The 25,643-nt window shown below is 40.7% G+C and overlaps 1 protein-coding gene across 8 annotated transcripts in view; it reads left to right on the top strand.

Moving 5' to 3' along the window:
- Nucleotides 1-1,323: 1,323 nt before the first annotated feature.
- Nucleotides 1,324-25,643, top strand: part of PLEKHA1 (pleckstrin homology domain containing A1) — an 82,460-nt gene continuing 58,140 nt past the window's right edge. For 3 of the 8 annotated variants that reach the window (XM_027826633.3, XM_027826634.3, XM_007064209.4), the window contains exons 1-3: nucleotides 1,389-1,654; nucleotides 11,461-11,549; nucleotides 24,003-24,163. In XM_027826633.3, the coding sequence (XP_027682434.1) occupies nucleotides 24,023-24,163 (141 nt within the window). In that variant the 5' untranslated portion in view covers nucleotides 1,389-1,654; nucleotides 11,461-11,549; nucleotides 24,003-24,022. Of the gene's footprint in view, nucleotides 1,655-3,434; nucleotides 3,525-11,460; nucleotides 11,550-16,105; nucleotides 16,226-24,002; nucleotides 24,164-25,643 lie in introns of those variants that run through there. The other 5 variants (XM_007064208.4, XM_043550418.1, XM_043550417.1 and 2 more) reach the window with 3 other exon arrangements.

Genomic DNA, 25,643 nt, shown 5'->3' with positions numbered 1-25,643 from the left:
TACCCTTTTTTCCAGATTATTTATGAATATGTTGAACAGGACTGATCCCAGAACAGACCCCTGAGGGACACCACTATTTACCTCTCTCCATTCTGAAAACTGATCATTTATACCTACCCTTTGTTTCCTATCTTTTAACCAGGTACCAATCCTTGAGAGCACCTTCCCTCTTATCCTGTGGCAGCTTACTTTGCATAAGAGCCTTTGGTGAGGGACCTTGTCAAAGGCTTTCTGAAAATCTAAATACACTATATCCACTGGATCCCCCTTGTCCACATGCTTGTTGACCCCCTCCATAGCCTCTAAATGACAGAAAACATCAACTATCAAATTATTGTGCATTAATATCTGTTATACAATACTTTACAATTTGAAAGCGTTTTCTGATTTGTAATATAACACAACAATGTGACCCCAGATAGCAACTGTGAAAAATCAGGACAAAGGGAGGGGGGTAATAGGCACCTATATAAGACAAAGCCCCGAATATCGGGACTGTCCCTATAAAACCGGGACATATGATTACCCTAGGAGGGCCTGTAGTATGCTGTGATTCATAATGATCCAACTTACAGCAGTGGCCAGTCAGAGATGGCAGGCCTCATTAGGCTGTGTAGCATCCAAATCTGAGCTATGGCTTTACAAAGAATTTGCTTCCCAGCATGCAAAGCCCTTCCCTCATGCATCCTCGAGGTAAGGCCCTGTTTCTTTCTCTAAACATCTACACATCCATTAAAAAGGAGTGTCTGTCACTTGTTCTCATGCAGAACTCCTTCCCGTTCCAGTACAGAGGTGAAGCCCTGTGAAGACCAGGGGCCTCAAAACAGGCAAAGCGTTGCCCTCATCCAATACAGAAATGTGGCCCTGCCCGGCAAGTAGGTCCAGACTGTTGCCAACTGTCATGATTTTGCTTATGTGAGAATGTCAACTTTCATTTAACATAATCGATGCCCTGCCCACGTGCCTGTAAAGAAAAGCTTGGAAATGGGAACCTTAATCAGCTCGAAAACCTCCAGGCAAATAACAGACAGCCCAGAATTTACTGTTTTTAGAATCTCAGGGTATTGCGGCCAGTGCATTATTCAGGAGACTTGCCTCGTGATTTTTGGACACTAGGCATTGCCCGCCCTCGGCAAACACGCCGCGGTGTTACCACCACGCAGGCGCGTTAGCCCTGTGGTTCGACGCTCTGAGACTGCAAGTCCCAGAATGCAGTGCTCCCCTTTCCTCTCAGTGGCGAGAGCTCAGCCGGATTGCCTTTCTAGAGACTACACGTCCCACGATGCTTTGCGGCCAATGGCCTGTCCCCTCCCGCCCTGCATTGACCAATACCTTTAGGAGAATTGCACGCCCTGTGCTTCTAGGTGGCCTGATTGGAGGTGGAGGGGCATCGGCGCATGCGCAGTGGTTGAGGTCCAGTTGCTCTCCCGTTGCTGTTGTTTGTGCGGGAAACGGATAAAGTTTCTTCATTTGAAGAAGAAGAAAAAAAAAAAAGAAAAGTCAGTCGGCGACGCTGCGCTGTCTTGGGCCGCTGCGCTGTGCGCGGAGTGGGTGAGGCGGCGGCGGCGGCTCTCGGAGGGGAGCCGCGCTGTGTGCTGTTCCCCCCCCTTCCCTCTCCTCACTGGGGCTGCCTCTGGACCTGCCCTGGACTCCAGTGAGTAGCAGCCGCCCGGGAGGGGCCGGGCTTCCCCAGCAGACGCGCCCCGAGCGCGGGAAGGGTGTGGGGCCCCCGTGTGTGGGGGTGGGGGTAGGGCCCGGCGGTGGGGCGGGCAGGAGGCAGTGGGAGATGGGTGGGAGGTGAGGGTTATTTGCGGGAGCCTTTGCGGGTTTGGGGTTGGGGGGGGGCGCGGGGCAGAGGGATGAGGTGTATTTGAGGGGCTGGTGCCGGGGTGGGAAGCTGAGGGGTATTTGGGGGGGGCATGGAACATTTCGGGGTGTAGTGGATGGGTGGGGCCATTTGGGGGTGAGGTGCGGGGGCAGAGGGGTATTTGGGGGTGTGGTGTGGGTGAAAGGTATTTCTGGGTATGGTGCATGGATGGGCAGAGCGGTCTGGGCTTGTAGTGTCTGGGTGGGAGCATTTGGGGATGAAGTGTAGGGAGTATTTGAGGATATGGTGTGGGGGGCAGAGGGGTATTTCTAAGCATGGTAAGGAGGGGGTTGAAAGAGGAGCAGAGTATGGGGGTGGGGCGGGGGCATTTTGGGATTAGTGAATGGGTGGGGGCATTTGGGGGTGAAGTGTGGGTCAGAGGGGTATTTGGGGGTGTGGTGTGGGGGCAGCGGATGAAAGGTATTTCTGGGTATGGTGCATGGATGGGGCTGAGGGGTGGAGGTGTAGTGTCTGGGTGGGAGCATTTGGGGATGAGTGTGGGGGTGTATTTGAGGGTATGATGTGAGGGGCAGGGGGGTATTTCTGAGTGTGGTGAGAAGGGGGTTGAAAGAGGAGCAGAGTGTGGGTGGTGTGGAGACATCCAGGGTATGGGACACCTGTGTGTGTCTGGAGGGAGTTTATTTTCACTGCTGGGCAAAATACCTTATTTTACTATTAAGTCTCTTGAAGAAAGGCTTTGTTTTGTAGTAGCTTTATGGTATGAGACACGTTTCAGGCTCACTCTTAACAATCACTGCCTTGGTGAGGGTTTTCAAAGTGACTTTACCCTGGGGAAAACTTATGCATTTATGGTGTAATTAACCTGGTAAGCATTTGAGACTCTGTAACACCCCCAGAGGTAAGAGGCTGATCTCATTTTTCTTTGCAACTTCTGTCTTCTGAGTGTGAGACACACTCTGATGTTATCTACTTTGAAGCACATGTTGGCTGGTCTGTGTGTGAGAGAGAGGTATGCATGCTGGGATCAACTCATGTAGCTTTTCAAAAATTTGCATATATGTATTACATTGACATTGAAATCTCAAACTGCAGTTTAAAGATAAGATGAAAATTGTGATTGACTCATTGAATTTCCAGATTGGTGTAGCTTTGAAGGGGTTGGCTTTCACATGGACCTGTCTTGCATTAGGAAAAAACTTTTCTTTAGTATGAATCTGGTAGACTGGCAAGAGAATCCTGTGGTCATGACAGGATTGTGGACATGATTTTGTAACTTGATTGGAATCTGGGCTGGTTATTTAGCTAAGCAAAATATCTTTGAATGGATGATGCGTTTACCTGCCTGTTTGACTGTAAATTTATATCTGGCTGTAAGACTATAACTAATCTAATTTAATTTTATTTACAATTTAAGTTAACAAGCATATAGATTTCAATTTTGTTGGAATTTTACAATATAGTTAAGTAGTCGGAATAAGAAAGCATATATGACAGCCTAAATAAACATAGTACAAAACTTTCCTAAAGGGCATGTAGTACCTGTTGACATTTCTGGAAAGAAAATGCTGTCCTATTCAAACTGCTTTTTTTTTTTTTTTCTTTCAAGGCTCCATCTACAAGAGAACTAAACTATGAAAGTCAAATTGTTTTAAAAGCATTGTGTTTCATCTTCATTGTCCAGACACACCATTTTAGTGTAAGCCATTTAAACAAATGCTGTTCAGTTCCAAGTGTGGATGAGGTTTTAGTAGTTATTGCATTTATTCGAATTTGATAACGGAATTGTGAAGACCGTTCAGTTGCTTATTCAAAAGTAAAGTTAAGGTAAAAGCATTAATTTTGGCAACTTCCCTTCATTTAGATTTTGTCCATGAGTAACTTTATCGCAAGAGCATAGTCACTTCCAAAGATATTAGTAAGCCATTATACTTGTATTGAAGTCAACTGCACCATATCTGTTTTGTCATTGGATTATTGAGCTCATTATATGAACTTTGTAGTCCTTTTTAGTGAAGAGATAAGTTTCTATTCTTTCCCTTGTTCTACGCACTGCTAAATATGTATTTTATGCTGGAAGACAGCGCTATATTTGAACAAACAGTTTTGACAACACAAGTGAAAGCAATAGCTTTGGACAATTAAGTCACAGTGTGAATCTGTTGGATTTGTCTACTTTCTTTTTATAGACTTAAGCTACACTTTACCACAGTGCAGCACAAAACTGTCTAACTGAGATGAAGCTTTGCTCTGTAACTTCCAATTGTTGTTGTACGATTAAAGCTAAAACTGGTCTTGGTTTAGTTTACTGATTGTCATAAAAACTAAATTATTATAACACACTTAACTGTGAGCTTGTCTGCAATGTGTGAGATTTGAAAGCTAATTTTCATTTTAATTAAGGTAGGACCCATGTCTATACCTATTTTGTCCATCAGTTGATTTCTCCCCCTGCCTCCCCTCCTCCCTCCCCCCCGTCACCCCAACCAACGGGCTTTCAGTTAATTAGAAACTATATTCAACAGTCTGCAGAGATAGTATTAAGAGGCAAAAAGAAAAGGAGGACTTGTGGCACCTTAGAGACTAACAAATTTATTCGAGCATAAGCTTTCGTGAGCTACAGCTCACAAGTACTTCTTTTCTTTTTACGGATACAGACTAACACAGCTGCTACTCTGAAACCTGTTGTTAAGAGTTAGGTTAGGATTCTTCCTTTCAGTTATGCTGTGCGTTTTGAGCCTGTCATTAACTTCCAAAAAGTGAGTTAAAAGTAGTGGCAGGTACTTCACCTGTCCCTGTTACTGCCTGCCAACTGTTATGGCTTTGAAACCAGAATCCCATTTTTGAAATGTTTATCTTTTTGTTATTGATATGGGGGGGGGGCACATAACTGGCAGTACAGGGGAGACTGTGAACTTGACAGTACCTTATATACTGTCATTTACACTAAGTAAACAAGCAGAAAAGAAAAACCTATATTGAATTGGAAAAGACTAAGAAAAATTTATCTTCAATATAACAATAGTAGGATATATAAAGGTTGGACAGGTGTGGTTTTAAAAAACTTGATAGTGTTTGTGTTAGCAGCAACTAACTGGGTCAATAATTGGATGGGAGATTTCTCAGGCTATGTCTAGACTACTGCGGTAAGTCGATCTACGCTACGCTACGCAATTCCAGCTACATGAATAACGTAGCTGGAGTCAACGTACCTTAGGTCGAGTTACTGTGGGGTCTACACCACGGGGGGTCGACGGGAAAGTTTCTCCTGTCGACTTACCTTACTCTTCTCATCGGGGGTAGAGTACAGGGGTTGACTCGAGAGTGATGTGCTGTTGATTTGGGGGGTCTTCAATAGACCTGCTAAATCGACCGCCGGTGACTCGATCTCAGAGTGTCGATCCTGGCTGTAGTGTAGATGTAGCCTCAGAAACACTTATGTGCTGCAGAAAATGATTCAATAGTTGTCGCTATTTCCTTTGAATCAGTACTGAACTAATTCCTCAGTATGGTGTTGGGGGGAACTATATTATTGGAGGCTGCTTGGGCTAAAACTTAAAACAGTTTATGGTCCTTGTGTTGCTTTTGCTGCTGTTAATGATCTCTAAGACCCTTCATTATTGGTTTTTACCTTTTTTTTTTTTTTTTTTAAACGAAAATTTCCCAGATTTTTGAAAAAGCCAGTCTTTGGGTTTTTCTGTTTTTTGTTTTGTTTTTTAAACGTGAATTTTTACTTTTTTGGGACCCAGGAATTTTCCACAGGGAAAGCGGACAGGGCTGAAGGGCTGGCGGAGTAAGGAGGAGGCGCTGTCCTGCAAAAGGGCCAGTACTCAAAAGGTGCAGTCTTCTGCTCCGTACCTGGCCTTGGCCCTTCAGCGCAGTCCCATTCACTTCCCTGGTACAATGGGAGCAAGATGGGCAGGGAGCTGGGTCCTGGCAGCTGAGATGGCCTGACTGCTGCAGGGAGCAGAAGGCTTCCTCAGCTGTCTCATAATGAGTACCCCTTCACATCTGCTGTCCTTTTTCTGTTTTTACCAATTTTCTACTGTTTTTAATTTTTTTGAATAAAAGCTGATAAACTTCCAGAATTAAACCAGAAATGAAGGGCTTTAAAGATCACTTAACATTATTGTGCAACTGTAGAATTTTTACCCAAGGTAATACCTCTACTTCCCTAAAGTCACTCTGGTAGTTTTAGTAGAAAAATGTATTCTTTGTTTAAGCTGGTATGTTCCTCTGTGCTATTACAGTTGGGTTGCTAACTTCATCCACCTCTAGATATCTCCAAGGAAATCTTTTATCCGTCTAAATTTGTGAAGAATCTTGGGATATTTTAGAATAGACAGTGCTATGTAAATGAAAGACTTAGTGGCATGCAGGTATGTAGCAGTTGATTATAATATATATGGTGATACTGCATAGGATTAAATGTTTGAGATGGTGAAAAACTGCTACTTCCAATAGTAAAAGCTAATTGCGAAATTGTAGGTGGTGTTCTGTTAATTTTGTAGTAAAAATAAACTACTGATGTCCTCATCAGGCCATGGGGAAAATTGAGCCACACGTATGAAAAAAGGGCTGTCTTTTTATTCCCTGGCTTAATTATTAATTGTAAAAGGGAAAAACGGGGGTGGGGCAGGAGAGGATATTCAAGTGCATTCTGTGACTTTTCTTAGTAGCTCTGACTGGATTACAAAAGGAAAGGAGGTTTAATCTCCAGAATAATAAACAAAGGATGACTATACCACAGGATAAATATATATTAATCCAACAGAACAATTTTTGCAGATTTCTGGTAGTATAGGAAAAGTTTAGGGCACTGCCTATATGCATAAAAAGTCTCTGCTTTTAATAGAGAATGAAATGCTGGTTATAGTAGTGCCAAGCACGTCAAACATTCAAAATGTAGTGTGTTTCTGAAAACTCCATGACTGTCTCTAAATTGTTACTTCATATTTTTGGGGCCCCGTTTTGCAGAACTGATGATGCACGTAACAGCAAACAGTTTCTTCAGCAAGCCAGGAGCTTTGTGGAAGGAAAGTCAATAAATCTTACAGCAAGGAAACTTTTCAGCCTGGGGAAGTGTGCACTTTCTTTGATTCCAACAATCTGTCAAAATAATAGTTTGTCAGCGTTTGACTTTAACAGTAGCTTGTGATGAAAGACAGTGTCTTTTCTGTAAAACTGTTTGAATAATTAGCATAATATAAAAATACCTTTACAGTGGAGTTTGGAGCCCTACAAATCCTTGTTCTCATTTGTCTTATAGGTCTATGAGTACACACATATAATTAATTCACGATCCTTAATGCCAAAAAATATGGTAGCTCAGATATTTGCTGCCTAGAATATAACTACTATTGTGCAAATTGGAGCAAATAGTTAAAATATCGTCACTAAGGTCCAAATTATGCTGGCAGTCTGAAAATAATCCATGCTTTGAGTTTTTTATAACTGAAGTATAATTAAACAGCTCTGGAAACTGATGGGTAGCGATCTTTTTCAAAAGTGAATGAGTTTAGATTAGACCTATAACAATTAAGTATCAGAATGCTAGCGTCTATGGTCAGACAAGCAGGGTTTTAAAATACTCATATAACAGTTAATTTTTAATCTTAATTTTTGCTTTGCTTTAATGTGTTTTCATTTTATTTCATATGTAAACTGGAGAGGTCAGAACTTTACTATTCAAATTCAGTTTTTCAAGTGAAAATCGGATTTGTGTACAGACATTGAAATGAATACATACAAGAGGTATGAGCAAGGCTCTATTTCTAATAAATTTTCATACTCTTTAGGGGATCTCTGAAATTATGGCTTTGAAGAACTATTTAAAATAACTTTCATATAGGTTTAAGGAACTCTTGATATATGATGAAACCTAAGTATTTGTGTAAACGTTTACGTATGAATTGATATACTATTTTACCAAAAAGACTTTCCTGTTAGTGCTAGGTAGAGCACCAGGATTTTGTTACTATGAGGGAAGGAAACTTGGTTCATTTTCTTAACTGAAGAGTATTTTTCCCTTCAAAGGACTTGCAGAAGCATCTAGAATGTGTAGGTGTTTCTCTAATGTTGGAGGAATTGCATTAAGTTTTCTGACTGAAAGAATTACATGAGCCATTTAGCTTTGACTTGAAGTTATCTGGATAGGGAGGTGTAGGCCTTGTGCACATTTATGGCCTTCAACAATTTAAACGGTTTCCAGGTTGGAACCTAAGCCTGTCTTTGCCTAGAAAAAATCTGAATAGTTTTAGGTATTACATGAAGCAGGTTGGTTCAGTGGTTTCGGATTAAGCCTTGGACTTCGGAGACTGGCTCAGTTCCGTGCTCTGCTGCAGACTTCCTGTGTGACTTTGGGCAAGATACTTTGTCTCTGTGCCTCAGTTCCCCATCTGTAAAAGGGGGATAGTAGTACCTCAAAGGGGTGTTGAGGATAAATACATTAAAGATTATAAGATGATCAGATAAGTACCTTAGATTGCAAGAAGCAGGGGAAGAGGGCAGGGGCCGGAGGAATCCGTGAGGTCACAAAAACTGGGGCTTTGGGGACACACTATGCTAGGGAAATGGTACCATTAAGGCTGATAGGACAGCAAAGTGGGAAAGGGCATACAAGGGGGCATGGACTGAAAATCTACAGTAGGAGGGAAGAAAATAAAGGCAAATTTGTTTAAAATATTTTGCTGGGTAGAACAGCAATTCTATTTTTAAAAAAATGATGTGCAGTTCCGTTGTGTGTATTTGTACTATCAAATATGCTCAGTTCATTAGAAAAGCATAATTTTTACTTCTGTTCAGTCCTGAAGACTTGGTCTTATGGTTGCCTAGTTTTTGTATCTTGAATTTTGACCTCAGTGGTGCTATGCACATTCATTTTCTTTGAATTGTGCCTTGAGTTGACACCTGTGCAACCCTGAGTGACCTTAATGTGGTTGCACAGGTGCAAGTGATTAGACCTTGGTAAACAAATCTGATGCATAGAAGGAATAGACTGTAGCTCTCTCTCTGTTTGTTTGCTCTGCAGTTTTATAGGTCTTTTCAAAAAAGAGGAAAACACTAAAAACTGTCATTACTAACATTCAGATCTCAATACATAAGCAGCAGTCTGAGTAAGGTGGTGGTGATGATAAATGTATCCATTTTTGCATTTGGGCTGCACTTTACATTTAGGGTATTAAAGCTCAGATTTTAGCTAGCAACTTTTTTACTAGCTCTGTTGGATTGATTGAAAAAACTTTGAAATGAAATGTGATCTGTTGAATCCCCTGTATTTGAAAGACTGTAGGAAGAGAATCAGTGTTCTCCCCCAAGACAAAAATACATGTAAAGGCCAGTGTGTTTTAGAGGTGGGTGAAATAATTCTATACAGTACATAAAGTGCTTTGGGATGTTTCTGGATGCAGTGAGCTATATAAATGTAAGATAATATTACTAATACTATAAACTAAATGTGTATAGCATACGATTGCAGAGAATAGAGTTGTCAAACTTTACAAACATGAGCTTCAATTGTTAAGACTCTGCCTCAGGTGTAAACTCTTGACTGAGCTGAAATATGCTATATATTCACATGTTAAACATGGTTATTTTGAAGCACATGCTTTTTCTGGTGTGGTGTTTGGGATCAATGCAGTCTAAATTTATATCTCCAAGAAAACATGATAGTAAAATACGTTAACTGTCTCAGACAAGTAACACAACGGAACCACTAACCCAGGAACCTATCCTTGCAACAAAGCCCATTGCCAACTGTGTGTCCACATATCTATTCAGGGGACACCATCATAGGTCTAATCACATCAGCCACACTATCAGAAGCTCGTTCACCTGCACATCTACCAAAGTGATATATGCCATCATGTGCCAGCAATGCCCCTCTGCCATGTACATTGGTCAAACTGGACAGTCTCTACGTAAAAGAATAAATGGACACAAATCAGATGTCAAGAATGATAACATTCAAAAACCAGTCGGCGAACACTTCAGTCTCTTTGGTCACTTGATTACAGACCTAAAGGTCGCAATATTACGACAAAAAGACTTCAAAAACAGACTCCAACGAGAGACTGCTGAATTGGAATTAATTTGCAAACTGGATACAATTAATTTAGGCTTGAATAGAGACTGGGAGTGGATGTGTCATTACACAAAGTAAAACTATTTCCCCATGTTTATTCCCCCCCCCCCACACACACTGTTCCTCAGACGTTCCTGTTAACTGCTGGAAATGGCCCACCTTGATTATCACTATAAAAGGTCCTCCCGCCGCCCCCCCCCCGGTAATAGCTCATCTTAAGTGATCACTCTACTTACAGGTTGCAGAGTAACAGCCCTGTTAGTCTGTATTCGCAAAAAGAAAAGGAATACTTGTGGCACCTTAGAGACTAACCAATTTATTTGAGCATAAGCTTTAGTGTGTATGATAACACCCATTTTTTCATGTTCTGTGTGTATATAAATCTCCTCACTATATTTTCCACTGAATGCATCTGATGAAGTGAGCTATAGCTCACAAAAGCTTATGCTCAAATAAATTGGTTAGTCTCTAAGGTGCCACTAGTACTCCTTTTCTTTTTGTACTAACACAGTTACTAGTCATCAAGTCTGTTATAAAAAATGAGCAGTCTTAAAATATTACACTTTAAAGAATACTGTCAAGTATATTTAACTCTTGTAGGAGGATATATAATAAACTGAACTTTATTACAACAGTTGATTTGGCAGACTGTTTTTCTTACCCAGCATAAGTCAACCGTATGCCTTTGTGCACTGCTTTATGTACTAGCATCAAGAATTTCAAAAGAACTGTTTCATGGATGTTTGAACTATTGCTTCAGCAGTGCTCTTATTTCTTGGTACGTGAATTCTCATTTTGGCAGGGGCTAAAAAAATGTTACCTTAACTGCTCTTTAAGACTTTTCAAGCTAATTCAGCTTATACACAGTTAAGTCAGTTATGCAGTCAATAGTATTTTCATACTATGTAACGAACTCTGTACTTATGTCAATGCTTTCAGACTATAGGAGTTAATTATTTTTGGGGGATTTTTCTGTTTTCCACTATATGTCAAATGTTTCTCTTATTATGGGTGGCTCAGAGAAGGAAACTGACTTGTGAATTTAAGGGAGGTGAAAACAGGAGTGAAGTAATGGTATGAAAATCTGGTCATGGTTGAAGGGAGCTTGGATTCCTCATCTCCAGCATGTGCTAAAAAATGGAGTGGTATGAGCCAATGTAACTATGGAGTGATCCAAATAGCATGAGGTAGGCCAGGCCAGATTATTACTTCTGTGAACTTTATCACTGTAGTACCTGAGGTGATAGTAGCATGACTTTAAAAGCTAGTCAGAGCTAGGATGAGACCTATAATCTGCTGGAATAGATGGAGGTTCTGGTTCATGCTCTAATGCTAGGAAGCCCACTGTATTAGAACTCCCCTTTGGTTACAAGTATATATAAGTAGGGCCTTCTTAAATTCTTTTTTTAAATAATTTTATTTTTGAGTATTTCTTTTGTTTTATCCATTATCCATTATTATTATATTTACATAAATAAAATACCTCAGTCTGTATACAAATAAAAACTGAATAAATTCCAGTTTATCAATACCGTATTATTTTTTTCTTTAGAATTATGCATTGAGCATTCCATGTCTTGAGACGCTCACCAACCCCTACCACAGTCAGCTATCCCAAAATACCCTGGACACTGTGGACAGGTCAGTTTCCCCCTTGAAATTTATCTAGTACTGCAGCTCCCAGATAATCCCCACTTCTTTGTCCCCACATAGTGAGATAAATCCCATGGGGCACCATGGATCTTCCCAACCCCTGCTGCTTTCTTCTCCAGTCCCCTCTCTCTGTGTTTCTAGGGACCCCACTCCAGGCACCTCCATCCTCCCTTATGTATTCCCCCCCTTTCCTTTTGAGCCTCAGCTCCCATAAACTCATGTTAACCCCAGAAACCTCTCTCATACCCCCTTAAATATTCTCCATCAAGCTCCAGGCCCCCAGTAGTCCCGGGAACCCCAGCCTCCCCCACTAACCCTCTTCCCCCAGAGAGGTGAGAGGCCTGAGGGTTGGGATGTCCGGTCCTCGTCCCAGGGTTTGGGAGACCCTGGGCGGGGAGGAGAGATTAAGAGAGAGCCTGCCCTGCACTTCCCCCACAGTGGCTGCTTCTGTCCCCCCAGTGCTGGGCCAGGCTCCCCACTTCCAGTTTTGCAATCTCGTGCACAGGGTTCTAGCACCATTCAGATCTGACCCAGCCATTCCTCAGTGTTGATGGCAGCAGGTTGGCCAGGCCAAATTAGTTAGTTGTGCTGCGACCCCATGTGCCAGGTTGCAAAGCCTGGAGTGTGTAGCTTGGCCCAGCCCCATGGGACAGGAACTGCCACTGCAGGTTGAGTTGTTTGTTTCTTATTTTTTATTCTGTTTCATTATTTTGTGTTTCACATTTGTAAAATATACAGGACTCTGTATATAAATATATCAAACACCTATTCTAAGATCAGTATAGACAGGAGTTTTAGATTGCTATATTGTCAGTGCCAAGCTCCTGTATTCAAGTATCTTGTAATAGCATAAGGTGCTCTATTGATAACAAAAATATATAAATACACTAGATAGATGAGATTTACCAGAAACTATAAACTGTTCAGCTCCAGTTTTAGAATGTGTTAAATTGTCTTGCTTTCATACCCTATCTGTATAGAAATTGCATTAAAGCTCAAATGTACATGAATTGAAAATGTATATATTTTATATAGGATCAAAGGTACTGTTGTATAGGACCAGTAGGCCTTATTTTTCACTTTCCCAACTCTTCTCAGTACCTTGCAGTCTGTTTTTCACCCTCCTCTTTCTGCTCAGGTTGCTTTCAACAAAAGGCAAGAGTAATTCTTTCCTGCAATTCAGTTGTCTTGAGTGTTGTCACTTTCTCCTTTTCCTTGTGTTTTCAAGCAACAGTTCTTGGTTTTGTTTTGATGGTTCTCCTATCTGCCCACATTTTCATCAGCACCCTTTTGGAGCTCTACTTTCTAGAGTGGATAAAAATCATGACTAACATTTTTATTATTACTTAATTTTTTTTAAAATTTAAATCAAATTTCTTATTTACATACTGTTAGTTCTTCACTTCCATTTTATGGTCTTAAATTTTCAAAGTTTTAAAGTTTCCTAATTGTTAATAAAATTTCCGATTTTATGTAGGGTTTTTTTTGTTTTTGAGTGTTTCTTTTTTTTTTTAACTAAGAAACTTCACACTTAAAACGCTCATCTGTGCTGGAAAAGACAAGCCCAAAGGCCTCATTAATATCCCCTATTATGAGACTATGCAAACACAAAATTGAAAAGCAAGTAGCCTGTGCTCTGTGCCTCCTTTGTAAAGAGCTTTGAGATCTACTAGTGAAAAGCGATGTCTAAAAACTAGATTATATTCTTATTTGTGGCCAACATCATCATCCACTCTACTGTACTTCCACAGATCAAAAGCTGAAATGCTTCAACCATCAGGTTTTGCAGTTTGAAGTCAATGGGACTTACGCTCTAAGCACTCTTTAAAAATCCCACCCTTAGATGCTAAAAGCAGGCTGAAGAGCCTAATTACAGGCTCCAATTTTTGAAAACTTTGGCCTGTATTAAATTGTTGTTGTTGTTGTAAATTACCGGAAGTTTAAATAACTTTTTATTGTTAAAACAAAATTGTTTCACGGTTTGAAGTGACACAGATTTTATGCCATTACGTGACAGGTTCTTAATAAAAATACACTGAGTCCCTGATGCTGCAAACACTTATTTAACTTTATACAATGGGACTATTTCTGTGAGGAAAGTTATGTATCTGTTTAAGTGTTTGCAGGATCAGGGCCTTAATTTTCAATGTTTTGATTTTTGCATACAGCAGTTTTATAAAATTATGATGAGCTACCAATAGTATTATGAAAAAAAGCTTTCATATTTTAATATACTATGAATTTTAATTGAAAACTGCAATATCACCAGTTTTCAGATTAGTTTTACAAAGCCTTGACTGGATTTAAATCAATGAAGACTTTTTTTAATCAAGGTATTTCAGTCATGGTTTAAATCTCTCAATTGTGCTTTGTTTCTTTTCCTTGTCCCCCTCCGTTCTTTTCCTCTGTCTTCTTTTGTACTTCCCAGAATGATCTCATTCATTCCCTGCCACTGATTTTTATGACCTTTTCATTGATTCTCATATTTATCTATCCAACTCCAGTTCTCCACTTGCTCTAGTTCATCTTGAATGACATCACTAAACCGAATATAGTAACTTCACATGATGAAAAGTAAACTCCTGATCTTTCCTCATAAAACTCTATGCTCTTCCATCCACCTCTTCTGTCACTGCCAATATTACAACATTTTGTCTCCCAGTCTAACTCATTCCTCTTTCTCTAACCACTACAGGGCTCCAAGATATCTTCAGAGTACTTCATTCCTTCTTCTACACAGTGATTTCCAAGACATTAGACTGTACTTACATGATCTTTGCAGCCAAGATGGATTCATAATGCAGCTGCTAAGCTCTCTGCTCTAACCAATGCTTTCTCTACTTTGAAAGCTCCCATAATTCCACATCTGCATTTATCTTCACCTTCTTTTCCCCCCTTTCTTATACTCCACCCAAGTGTCCCCCTTTGTGCCCTGCTTATTTTTCACTTGCTGTTGACTCAGGTCTCCCCTTAAGCCTAGAATAGCCTCTTTGCTATTATATTTAAAGCTTCTTGCCTCTCCTCCACAAAACTTCCAAACCCTCCTTATTGTGAAGCATTTGAACTGAAGTCACACTCTTGTCTGTATGTGTAGTACCTAGTTTCACTTGTGCTGTTAGACTTTAAGCCTTTTATGGGTGAGAGTGGTATCTGTTTGCCACTTGTTTCCTATAGAGAGTGCTGCATCCATAAGTATCTACTGACAAACATTTCTAGAGTGTGTCTGATTGTAGCAGTAGGGCATTGGTTGTAACATGCACTTGGGTTTATGTAGTGGGGGACAATCAAGTCTTTATCTTTGTTTTAATTATTGGCTTTTGTCTTAATAGACATTGTCTTTTGCTTTAGCTGTTTGAAGAATGTTATGACAGTGAAAAGTTTTACATCATGGGAGGGCTTTTTCTGATTTAATGTGGAAGGGTGTTCCAAAGCCTTGGACATTTCTTTTGTTTGTTTGTACGTACCAGGGCTAAATTAGCATAAGTGAACCAGATATTCATAACTGCTGTGGCTGGCTCCAGAACAAGAGGCTATTGAGCTAACCTCAGCCTTTCCCACTTGTAGATGAGCTCTAGAAACGTGAAATGGATTGAGTGTAGAGGAGGAGCCAAATTAGGTCATGAAGCATCCCACTTATGAGAGAGGCCACTAATCCATGTATCAACTGTAGCCTCTTCCAGAAGTTCTTATTTAGGCCCAGATAGAATTACCATAGTCCAGCTGAAGGTAATGAATGGATATACAAGGGCCAGGTCATAAGAATGGCCATACTAGGTCAGACCAATGGTCCATCTAGCCCAGTATCCTGTCTTGCGATGGTGGCCAGTGCCAGTTGCTTTAGCAAGAATGAGTAGAACAGGGCAATTATTGAGAGATCCATCCCTTGTCGCTTCTGGCAGTCAGAAGTTTAGGGATAACCGAAGGAAGGGGTTATGTCTCTGACCATCTTGGCTAATAGACATTGATGGACCTATCCTCCACAAACTTATATAATTTTTTGAATTATACTTTTGGCCTTCACAACATCCCCTGGCAAGGGGTTCCACAGGTTGACTTAGTGTTGGGTGAAGAAGTACTTCCTAGTGTTAGTTTTAAACCTGCTGTCTGTTAATTTCCTTGGGTGTCTCCTGATTCTTGTGTTATGTGATGGGGTAAATAACATTTCCCTATTCACTTTCTCCACACAATTCATGATTTTATAGATCTCTGTCATATCCTCCTTACTCGTCTCTTTTCTAAGACGAGCAGTCCAGCCATCCAGGCAGAGTGAATGGCATTTTCTTCCTAGTAGAGTGTATCCGGAATCAGTAATGAGTCCAGAGTGGTTTCAAGGTTGTGCAGAGTCTTAACTATTAGGGCAGATGACTTCAGTTGAGTGTGCAATGGTGGTGCTTCCTAGTTCTTTGTAGTGCATGCATCCTTTAACCAGCTAATATCACTTGCATCTCACCTAGCTTCAGTTTGAGCCAACTGTTTATCTGTTCTTCAATTTCAGGTATTCCCTGGGATCTAGGAGACTGTGCTATCTGTACTGAATGAAAATATGTAAAACAATGTATGGTTGCTGTAGTGTTGGTATTATAACATGTCTCATCTTGCAAGAAACTGTAGTTGTTGCAACACAAGAGTGAGTTCTATGGGATTTGAAAAAATCAATGATGCAGGTGAAGAGTAACAGCTATTTATGACTTTATAGAGCATATTGAAAAGGCAAGAGAATACTTAGCTTAACGTTATTCTGATAGCTTCTGCTAGGACATACATATAAGTCAGCAGTATATGGGAGGGAGTGGGGGAGAGTTAAGAATTTCAGCATAGGCTTTACCCCACAAGAAGGTCACTTAGTGCCATTTCTGGGTTATGACCTGGCTTCAAACTAGAGTGGATGCTTGGTATTGCAAAGGTGGTTCACTGCCACCTTTTCAATAATCTTGCAGAAAAACGAAAGGATTGGGATGGGATGCTAGTGAGTGAGGTCAGCTGTGGGTTTTGGGGGGGGTTTTGAGCTTGGATTTCTCATATATTTCAAGGTGTTCATAGAATTCCTCTCTCAGAAAGTCATTGGCTGTTTTTGTTCGCATTGGGCAAAGATTCTCTTTTCACTGACCATTCAGGGGACATGGACTCAGGAAATGGGGGCGGGGAGGGGGTAGAACATATTTCTTTAATGTTACTATTTCCCTCATTTGTCAAAATGGGCTGAATTTTAACAGTGTGTGTTCTGCAAGTTTCTTTCCATCTCAAGGATGTTTAACTCCAGGCTGAAGAGCTCCTGTCTGATTTGCTTGACCTTCAGCAAAATAGGGGTTGCCATAGGTAGTAAAGTGGGAGAAGGGTAGCTATCTATCCTTTGTTAGACACTCCCCATGGCTCATGAAGAGCCAGTTGAGCTCCTCCCAGAGGCTGGCAGGTAATCTGTCAATATAGTAGCCAGAAACTTTCCCTGTTCCCTGCAATGGAACAGGTGACCAACAGGGGAGCTGCTGAGCAGCTGCAGCAAGTAAGGGACAACAGCTGCTCTGAGCACTCTTGGCTTTCAAACTACAACTGCTCCTGGGGCTGCCAGGGAAATGGGGTGAGGCAGCTTGGGAGATGGCACTGCCTAGCTCCTGCCAGCAGTGATGAAGCTGGTTCAAACAACTGAGTTTAAAAATCACAGAGCAGGATAAGTAAAACACTTTGAGTTTATAATGCAGTACAGTTATTTTGAACATAGTACTGTAGTTCCCCAGGGCCATAATTAAGAGCTTTGAAGACCACAGATTGGATATCACTGATGATGATGAATGATTAATTCACAAATTGTAAACTCTGCTTCTAGCCTTTTCTATTGTGAAGTTTTCCTTTTAACTTATGCTTTCTCTGTGTTAAATTGTTGTGCATGTAATAGCTTTAAAGATAGGGCACTTTTGGATTATGATTTTAATGTCTGCAAACATCTTTTGTAGTAAGAACATCTTAGTCCTTGAAGCGAAGTATGTATATGAAAATTTCTGAGAATATTCACAAAATGAAAAGGAGTACTTGTGGCACCTTAGAGACTAACAAATTTATTTGAGCATAAGCTTTTGTGAGCTACAGCTCAGTAGCTCACGAAAGCTTATGCTCAAATAAATTTGTTAGTCTCTAAGGTGCCACGAGTCCTCCTTTTCTTTTTGCGGATACAGACTAACACGGTTGCTACTCTGAAACTTGAGAGTATTCAGTACTTTTAATGTACATCAGGGGTCTCAAACTCAGTTTACCTTAGGGCCAGTGTCAGTCCTCAAATCCTCTCAGCAGGCCAATAATGTCACTCATGCTGCCCAGAACCAGCCCCGTCCCCATCTGCGTAAGGCTCTGGGAGGGAGTTTTGGTGGGGGAGGAGGTCTGGGGTGTGGCATTGGGGTGCAGGCTCTGGGAGGGAGTTTGGGTGCAGAAAGGGTGAGAGGTTGGGCTCTGGGAGGGAGTTTGGGTGGGGGAGGAGGTCTGGGGTGAAGTTTGGGTGCTGGGTGCAGGCTCTGGGCTGGGGCAGGGGAGCAGGAGGAGGAGGTGGGGTTGCAGGCTCTGGGCTGGGGCAGGGGAGCAGGAGGAGGAGGTGGGGTTGCAGGCTCTGGGAGGGAGTTTGTGGGTGGGAGGGGGTATGTGGGAAAGGGGAGGCGGCAAGCTCTGGGAGGGAGTTTGGGAGCGGGAGGGGGTGTGTGGGGTGGGGGTGCAGGCTCTGGGAGGAGCTGTGGCACCCACCTGGGACTCCAAGGTGGTGTGGGCTGGGGGGCCTCCACGTGCTGCTGTCCCCAGGCAGCATCTTTGCAGCTTCCCATTGTCTACAGGGCCGCTTGGGGCAGGGGCAGCATGTGGAGGCACAGCCCCGCCCTGGGGCCGGCACACATGTGGAGCGAGCAGGCAGAAGCCACTCAGCTCCGCTGCGCTGCCAGTGATGTGTGGGGCCCCGGGCCACTGTAAATCCCCTGGAGGGCGCGGGGGGGGGGGGAGTGCCTGGGGGCGGCAGGCAGGGCCAAGGGAGAGACCTGGTCCCAAAATTGCTGGAGCCCTACAGGCCACATTGGGGAGGTTTTCGGGCCGCAGATGGCCCGTGAACCAGGAGTTTGAGACTCCTGATTTACATCATGTTAATGTTTTAAAATAAAATCCCTTTCAAATGCCAATGCAACATTTTATAGAAAAGACTTCTGGTAGCAATGTACCTTCCGGTACTCTTATCAGCTACTTCTCAGGAAAAGGCTTTTGAGAGAGTTAAAGGTTAAACACAAAGTTCAAACACTCTGGCATACTCAAACATGGCAGGAAGCGGAGGTGATGATTATGCTAACACAAAAATCACAAGAATGGAAAATTGTATATTAATATTACACATGAGAATACAAAGATTTGAAGAAATGTTGAGAGGAAAAGAAAATTGACAACTTACAAGGCATGGAGGTGGAGAAAGGTAACCTTACATACTGTACTGGGTTGTTACTCCAATCTCTTTGTTAGCATTAGTACTATTAGCATAAGATAACAGTACTAATGCTAACAGAGTTAATAATTTAGGCTCTGATCATGTGGAGTTCGGTTGACTTCCGGGGTGCTCCATGTGGGTTCCATCATCATTGCCTCCATTGTTCTCAGTGCAGGACTGGTGCTTTAACTGGCAAATGAGGTATCAGACTAGGAAATTGTTAGAAACACCTGGTACTTCCTTACATTTTATAGGACACTTTTACTGGAATGTGTGCAAGACTACACCCAGAAGAAGCCAGCCTAACTCTAAACAAGAAACCAAGAGAGCAGGAGCTAATTTTACTTAGGACTTATGTAAACAAATATGAAGAACATTAACTGACCAGTCTCAGTTACATGGCTTAAGAAATGCTTCGTTTCCTAGTTTTTCACTGGGAAGCTATGGATTAGGGTTAGTAATGCTAGGCTTAATACAAGCTATTTGAAGGTATGGGGAAAATCAGGAATACTTTTTACTTCCTAGAAAACTAGCATTGGATTTTAGAAGGAAGGCAAAGGAGTTCATATGCTGCTTTATAGATTTATAGCAAAACATTTAGCCATGTGAGTGCATTACTTAAGCATATGCTTAATGTTCTGCTGGATTAGGACCTTAGTCATATAGGGTTTTAAAAAGCACCTAGGTGATTTAGGAGTAAAAATCTCAGACTTTCAATGGGACTTGTATTCCATAACTCCCTATAATATTGATGGGTACAACTTGAATACATCTACTGAATATTCATGGAATTATATTTGAATTATAACTTTTTTTTTTTAGCTTAAGTGCTGGTGAAATGTTAGATTGGTGGCCTTGGAACCAAGCTCCTTATTCAAAGAAGAGGAATAGTATAGGACTTGGACAACTCTGTCATGCCACTCTTGAAAGGATCTCTTTAGACGTAGTATGGTACTTCACTGTCTGTGTTCTTGGTCTCTCTAGGAATGCCAGTAGTAATAATGGCATTGTGAGTTAGTTGCCCCTGAGCAGTGGAAATACAGCTGCTAACTCATGTCACATAGTCCACCAAACTGCCATCTGATGGTAACCACTTTTGCCTACTACCAACCTGAATTGGATTAGAACTAATACTAATTTATTTAAGTGGAATGTTTCTATAGCATAATATAATGGTGGTAATTTTTTTACAATTGAAAGTGTTCTACTGTGATTTTAGCCTGGATTCAAGTCAAACTTATATCTGCTACATGTTCATATTCTGTGGCTTTTTTTTTAAGAAAACAATAGAGCATCTTATTAATACAATTACTAATTTTGAACTAGTGGTCTGCAGAAAAAATAAATTACGAAACTCAATATTGTAAACTATCCTGTAGTTTGTTGGATTTTCAACAAAGGATATACAGGAATCAGAAGTGGAATAGTTTTGTAAGCCAAAAATTAGGGGATGAAGTTTTGAAGCACACATTTTTCTCTTGTTAAATCCAGTATACTGACAAGTGCAACAACCCCTCTGCACTTTGGCCCCAGTTCTGCCAAGCCTTAAGGCCTAGGCTTAGTCGCACTGTCTTCAGTGGAACTAATCACATACTTCAAGTTCAGTATGTGAATAAATCTTAGCATGATTGGGGTCTTTGAGAACTGTTCATGCTTATGTGCAGTTTCAGAAATATTTGTTTTAACATCCCATTACTGTTTAAAACCTTAACCTTTCTTCAGCTGTGGGTATTATAAAGTCAGTTCTAGATTCTGGATCATCTCATCAACCATTCATCTGCTGTTCTTCTGTATTCTCTTAAAAATGTAATAGGAAACAATTTTCTGTGAAGACTCTCTAATAGTTTTATTTAGCAGGTCTCAAATATGGGCTTTTGAAACTTCATTCTCCACCTTGTTGGAAAAAATGGGTATAATTTTTCTTGTTTCAGTTTCTGTGGAGTCTCTGCAGAGAATAGAGTTTCAACCTGTTTTGACAGGAAATCCACTACCAATATTTGCTTTTTATAGACCTCCCATTTTTCTGGTCTGCCTATACTTTTTAGCAAACAGTTAAGTTCTAATTGTGCCCATAGTGTGACATAATTTTCTAGGGGGTATAAATGGTGAAATTTAGGAGGATAGGATACCCCTATATCATAAAGCTGCTGCTTTATTTAAATGAAAATATACCTGGTGCTAAGTGTGGCCAAATTATGGACACAATTTATGTAACAGCCAGTCTTGATCTTGCCATTATTTAGTTATCTTTGCAGAAGGGAAACATCTCCCCACTCTAAAATGATCCCAGGAACTTGTGAGTGAACTCTTAATAGTATGGTTACTAGATGAGGCTGTCTTAAGAACCACCATACATCTATTTCCACAGTTAGTCATATCAGCAGCATATACTATGTCTCTGACCTGAGATGTTGATCTGTAAATTATACACTGCTTGAGCAAATACTAGTCTCACAGTAAAGTCTAATATTTCCTTGAATATCTAATTTAAGCCTTTGAAATTCTACAATATTGTCAATTGCCTTTGGGTTAGTGGTTCTCAACATATTTATCAATGTGGGCTGCATATGTGGCCCACAGAGTGTTACCTGGGCTGCAGGTTGAGAGCCACAGTGCCCCCCCCATCCCCTCCCCCACAGACCCCTATGCTCAGCGCCCTCCGCCCAGAGACCCTCCATAGAGTGGGGCCAGGAGCGGAGAGCTGGGTGGGGGGCAGGGACCCCGACCCTGGACCCTGCCGTGCAGGACTGGGGGGCAGCCAGGACCCTGACCTCTGTGGGGATCCTGGACTCCGCCACGTGGGACTGGGTGGCAGCTGGTTGCCCGGACCCTGCTGCACAGGGACCCTAACCCCCATCGTGCAGGGCTGGGGTGCAGCCAGGACCCTGGCCTCCCACTTGGCCGGAACCCCAGTTGCCCAGGGCCGAGGCGGGCAGCTGGCCACCCGGGGCCTGCGGCCTTTAGCACACAGCCGAGTTGGGACACAGTTGTGTGCTAATTGGGCTGCATGTAGCCCGTGGGTTAAGAACCTCTGCCTTATATATATATATACACGGTAGTTTTCCTTTTGGGAGAATGAGGCAGCTTACTTCTAGATGAAGGGTTTAAACTCTTTACGATGTCCTCAGAAAAACTGTGGAAGAAACATCTCCTCAGATATCACCAAGTAAGATCTGACATTTCACAATTTTGCAGTCTTTAACTCCTTAGCTAGCAGACTTTTATCTAGTTTTTTTTATAAGGTGACCCATCACCATGGTATTTCATTTCCTTCCAAGTTTCTGCTTGCTAAAAGCTTAAGTTTCATTGACCATCTTTAAATTCATTGCCATATTTCTCAGTTCTTAAGTATTCCTAGTATGTTCACTTTTTTAATGGTGGGATGGCAGTGATAAAAATTAGATTTATTTTTCTCTGACTTAAAGTGAATAAAACTGTGGACTAGCGTACATGGTGACAAGGGTTTAGTGGCATACAGAAATTGGAAGCTGTAGATAATCACACCCAAGCAGGTGATCCCAAATATAAATATGTAATTAAAAATGTGACTACAAGTACCTCACATCTTGCCATGATGCGTGTGCCTGTGTGTGTAGATATAGATAATGTCAGTAGATCTCTCCTCCCCTTTCCCCCCACCCCAGTATAAATAGGGGGAGAGAGACTACCTGATGACTTTTAGACAAGGATATAAACAGTGGAAAAAAATGGATGACAACATTCTAATAAACTTTTAAAGTAAACATCACCATGTTGCTCAGTAGAGTAGTCTGAAAGCTCCCATTGGTGAAAAAATTTATATACCTAAACTTAATTGTACAGAGTTGAGATGCTAATTAAAATTGGTATTTTTAATCTGTACTGTCCCTGACAAAGTATAGAAGCATAATGCAAGACTATAAATGCTTCTCATCCTGCTTTAAAATGTATTTACATCAGGCAAGCTTTCGTATGTGAATTTTTAATGTTGGTTTTACTTGGATTTTTAGACCACTATTCCAAAAGGATGGAAACTTGCTTGCTTACAGTGTCATATTTAAGAGCCAGTGACTTTCCTGGCTCCTGAGCATAAAAGCAGAAGAGGATGATGGAATGGTCTGTAAGTGAGATGGAACAGCAAAAGATGAAGCAGACAAAATGGGAAGAGTGGTCAGCAGTATAAATAAAGACTCAGAGCTGATTTTCCAAAAAACACATGATGGTATCACAAATCAATGCCAAAGATTTTAGCTTTGAGTTTACATATTGTGTGCGTAACTACTTATAGCTGTACATGAATACTTAATCTTCCTCACCTTTTAGTAGTAATCAAGAGTGAAAGATTTCTGATTTTTGGCTGAAATTGTTGTGCTTTGTACAAGATTTTCACATATAAAGATGGCTGCCCAGAAGCCCCTCATCTGAATTTCCTTTCCCTAAACAGGTTTCAGAGGGGTAGTTGTTAGTCTGTATCAGTAAAAGCAATGTGGCATCCTTGTGGCACCTTAGAGACTAACAAATTTATTGGGCATAAGCTTTTGTGGGCTATAACCCTCGTTGTTATCCCTAAACAGAGTATGATAAGCTATCTCAGACAGTAGGGCTGCTGACAAATAACCTTTTTTAACTGCAAAAGACCTATTTGTTAAAAGTGAGAAGAAATGTAAATCTGTTATCTAACCCTTTGTGCAAATTAGTGAAAGAATCTTTGATTATCCTATGCTGATCTTGTGTAAACTAATAGGCATGCTGTTCTACCAGTATTTAACACACACATACCAAGGTTCTGAACTCAGGGTATATAAAAACTTAAATACTTAATAGTTATATTTCAAAGAAATGTATAAAAGTTACTCCTGTGGTGGGGAAAAAACACTTGATCTTAATTTGACTTGTTCCTATGTGGAAGCTCCTTTCCTGAAAATTCTTCTAGTAGTTGAAGCTGTGCTCAAAATGTACAGAGCAGTTTTATAACCAGTGAAAGTAAACTTTTTGTTTTAATCATTGTTTTTGTTTTGCAGTGTAATGTTCAGGCTCAGAAATGCCTTATGTGGATCGTCAGAATCGCATTTGTGGTTTCCTAGACATTGAAGAAAATGAGAATAGTGGGAAGTTTCTGCGGAGGTACTTTATCCTGGACACTAGGGAAGACAATTTGGTATGGTACATGGATAATCCACAGGTATGACAACATCTGGAATAAAATTGTGGAAGTTACCAGAAGTCAAATATTTTTTTGACCTAAAGCAAATCTATTGTATACATGAAAGAGGGTTTCGGAATGAATTTCATCAAATTTGCAGTTCTAAATAAAAGCTTTTACATAAAATATTAATATGTAGCTAAATCATTTGTATCCCACTTCCTCGATTAGACTACTCTGTGAAACTCTTTATTTGTAGGGGGAAAACTGTCATTAATGTTTCACAGTTTAAATAATTTTGTTAGCATTTGGAGTTCACAGTCACACCTGGAAAATTCAAGCAGACCTTGAATTCAGTGTAATATGCATTGTAGTGGCATAAATAAGGGATTTGAAATACAGGTATAAGTTCAGAAAACTCCTGAAATCAAATCCAACTTGTATTGGATAATACAGTATACAGCATGCACATCTATCATTATGAGTAAGTACTTAAGCATGGTGCCTTTTCTCTATGTTGAACAAGTTTCGTTTTTTTTTGTTTGTTTGTTTTCTTTATTTGGTCTGTGATCCAGGACCAAGGCTTGGGGAAACTTTAAAGCTCAGATATAAAAACTGTTAAAACTTCAGTTTCACAGCACTTCTCAGTTTTTACAGAACTAACATCCACTAACTAAAATACTTTTCAGTATTTTTAATTATACCATTGCTTTTTAAATTACACTCTTGATTACCATCTTGCTTTTCTCAACTGAAATTCTACTATATTTTAAAATAAAATATCTCATGTTAGAATTATAGGTTAGTGCTTTATGCAGTTACACCAGTTTTCTGCTTCCTATCTCTAATGGTCTGAAACCACAGCCCCTAAAATCAAGTTAAAAGTGGTGTGAGAGAGGAAGGGCAAGTTGTTAACAAAAACTAATTGAATTACATTTTTAAGGCTTGTTTTGCAAATTAATAGGGCTAAAAATAAATGACATACCACCACAAAAATACGGAAATAGGATGTAACTTTCAGAACTAGTCCTCATAGTTAGAAATATTTTATTTGAGATCTGAATTATTGCGTAAGAGCAACCATTCCAAACTCTGGGCATGCTTGGCAAACTATTAGAAATACAATTAGTACGTAACACTCTTTCCAAAACTCAGTGTGTGTGCTACCCTGGGAATAATGTGAGTATAGCCAAAAAACAGTGAAATGTCCTACCGGTGGCCCCTTCCGTTATACCAGTGAAATTCTAACTCATGTACTTCTGCTGACTGAAACTGTGGCAGTGTCTCCTGAAGAAAAAGGTAGTCTCTTTAAATAGGTAGGTTCCAAAACCATTTATATCTTCATTGGTCAAAACCAATACCTCAGAATCAATCCAGGAAACAGTAGGCAGCTACTACAGATGAGATATATTCAATTTGCTCACTAAATGACTCACTGTTTCACAAGCAGTCTACCAGATTCTGCATCAGCTACATTTTCTGGATTGATCCAAGATGTGTTCCCATGGGGAGTATATTG

Source organism: Chelonia mydas, chromosome 7 (genome assembly GCF_015237465.2).
Source record: "Chelonia mydas isolate rCheMyd1 chromosome 7, rCheMyd1.pri.v2, whole genome shotgun sequence".
NCBI lineage: Eukaryota > Metazoa > Chordata > Testudines > Cheloniidae > Chelonia > Chelonia mydas.
This window is presented reverse-complemented; position numbering and strand designations above follow the sequence as displayed.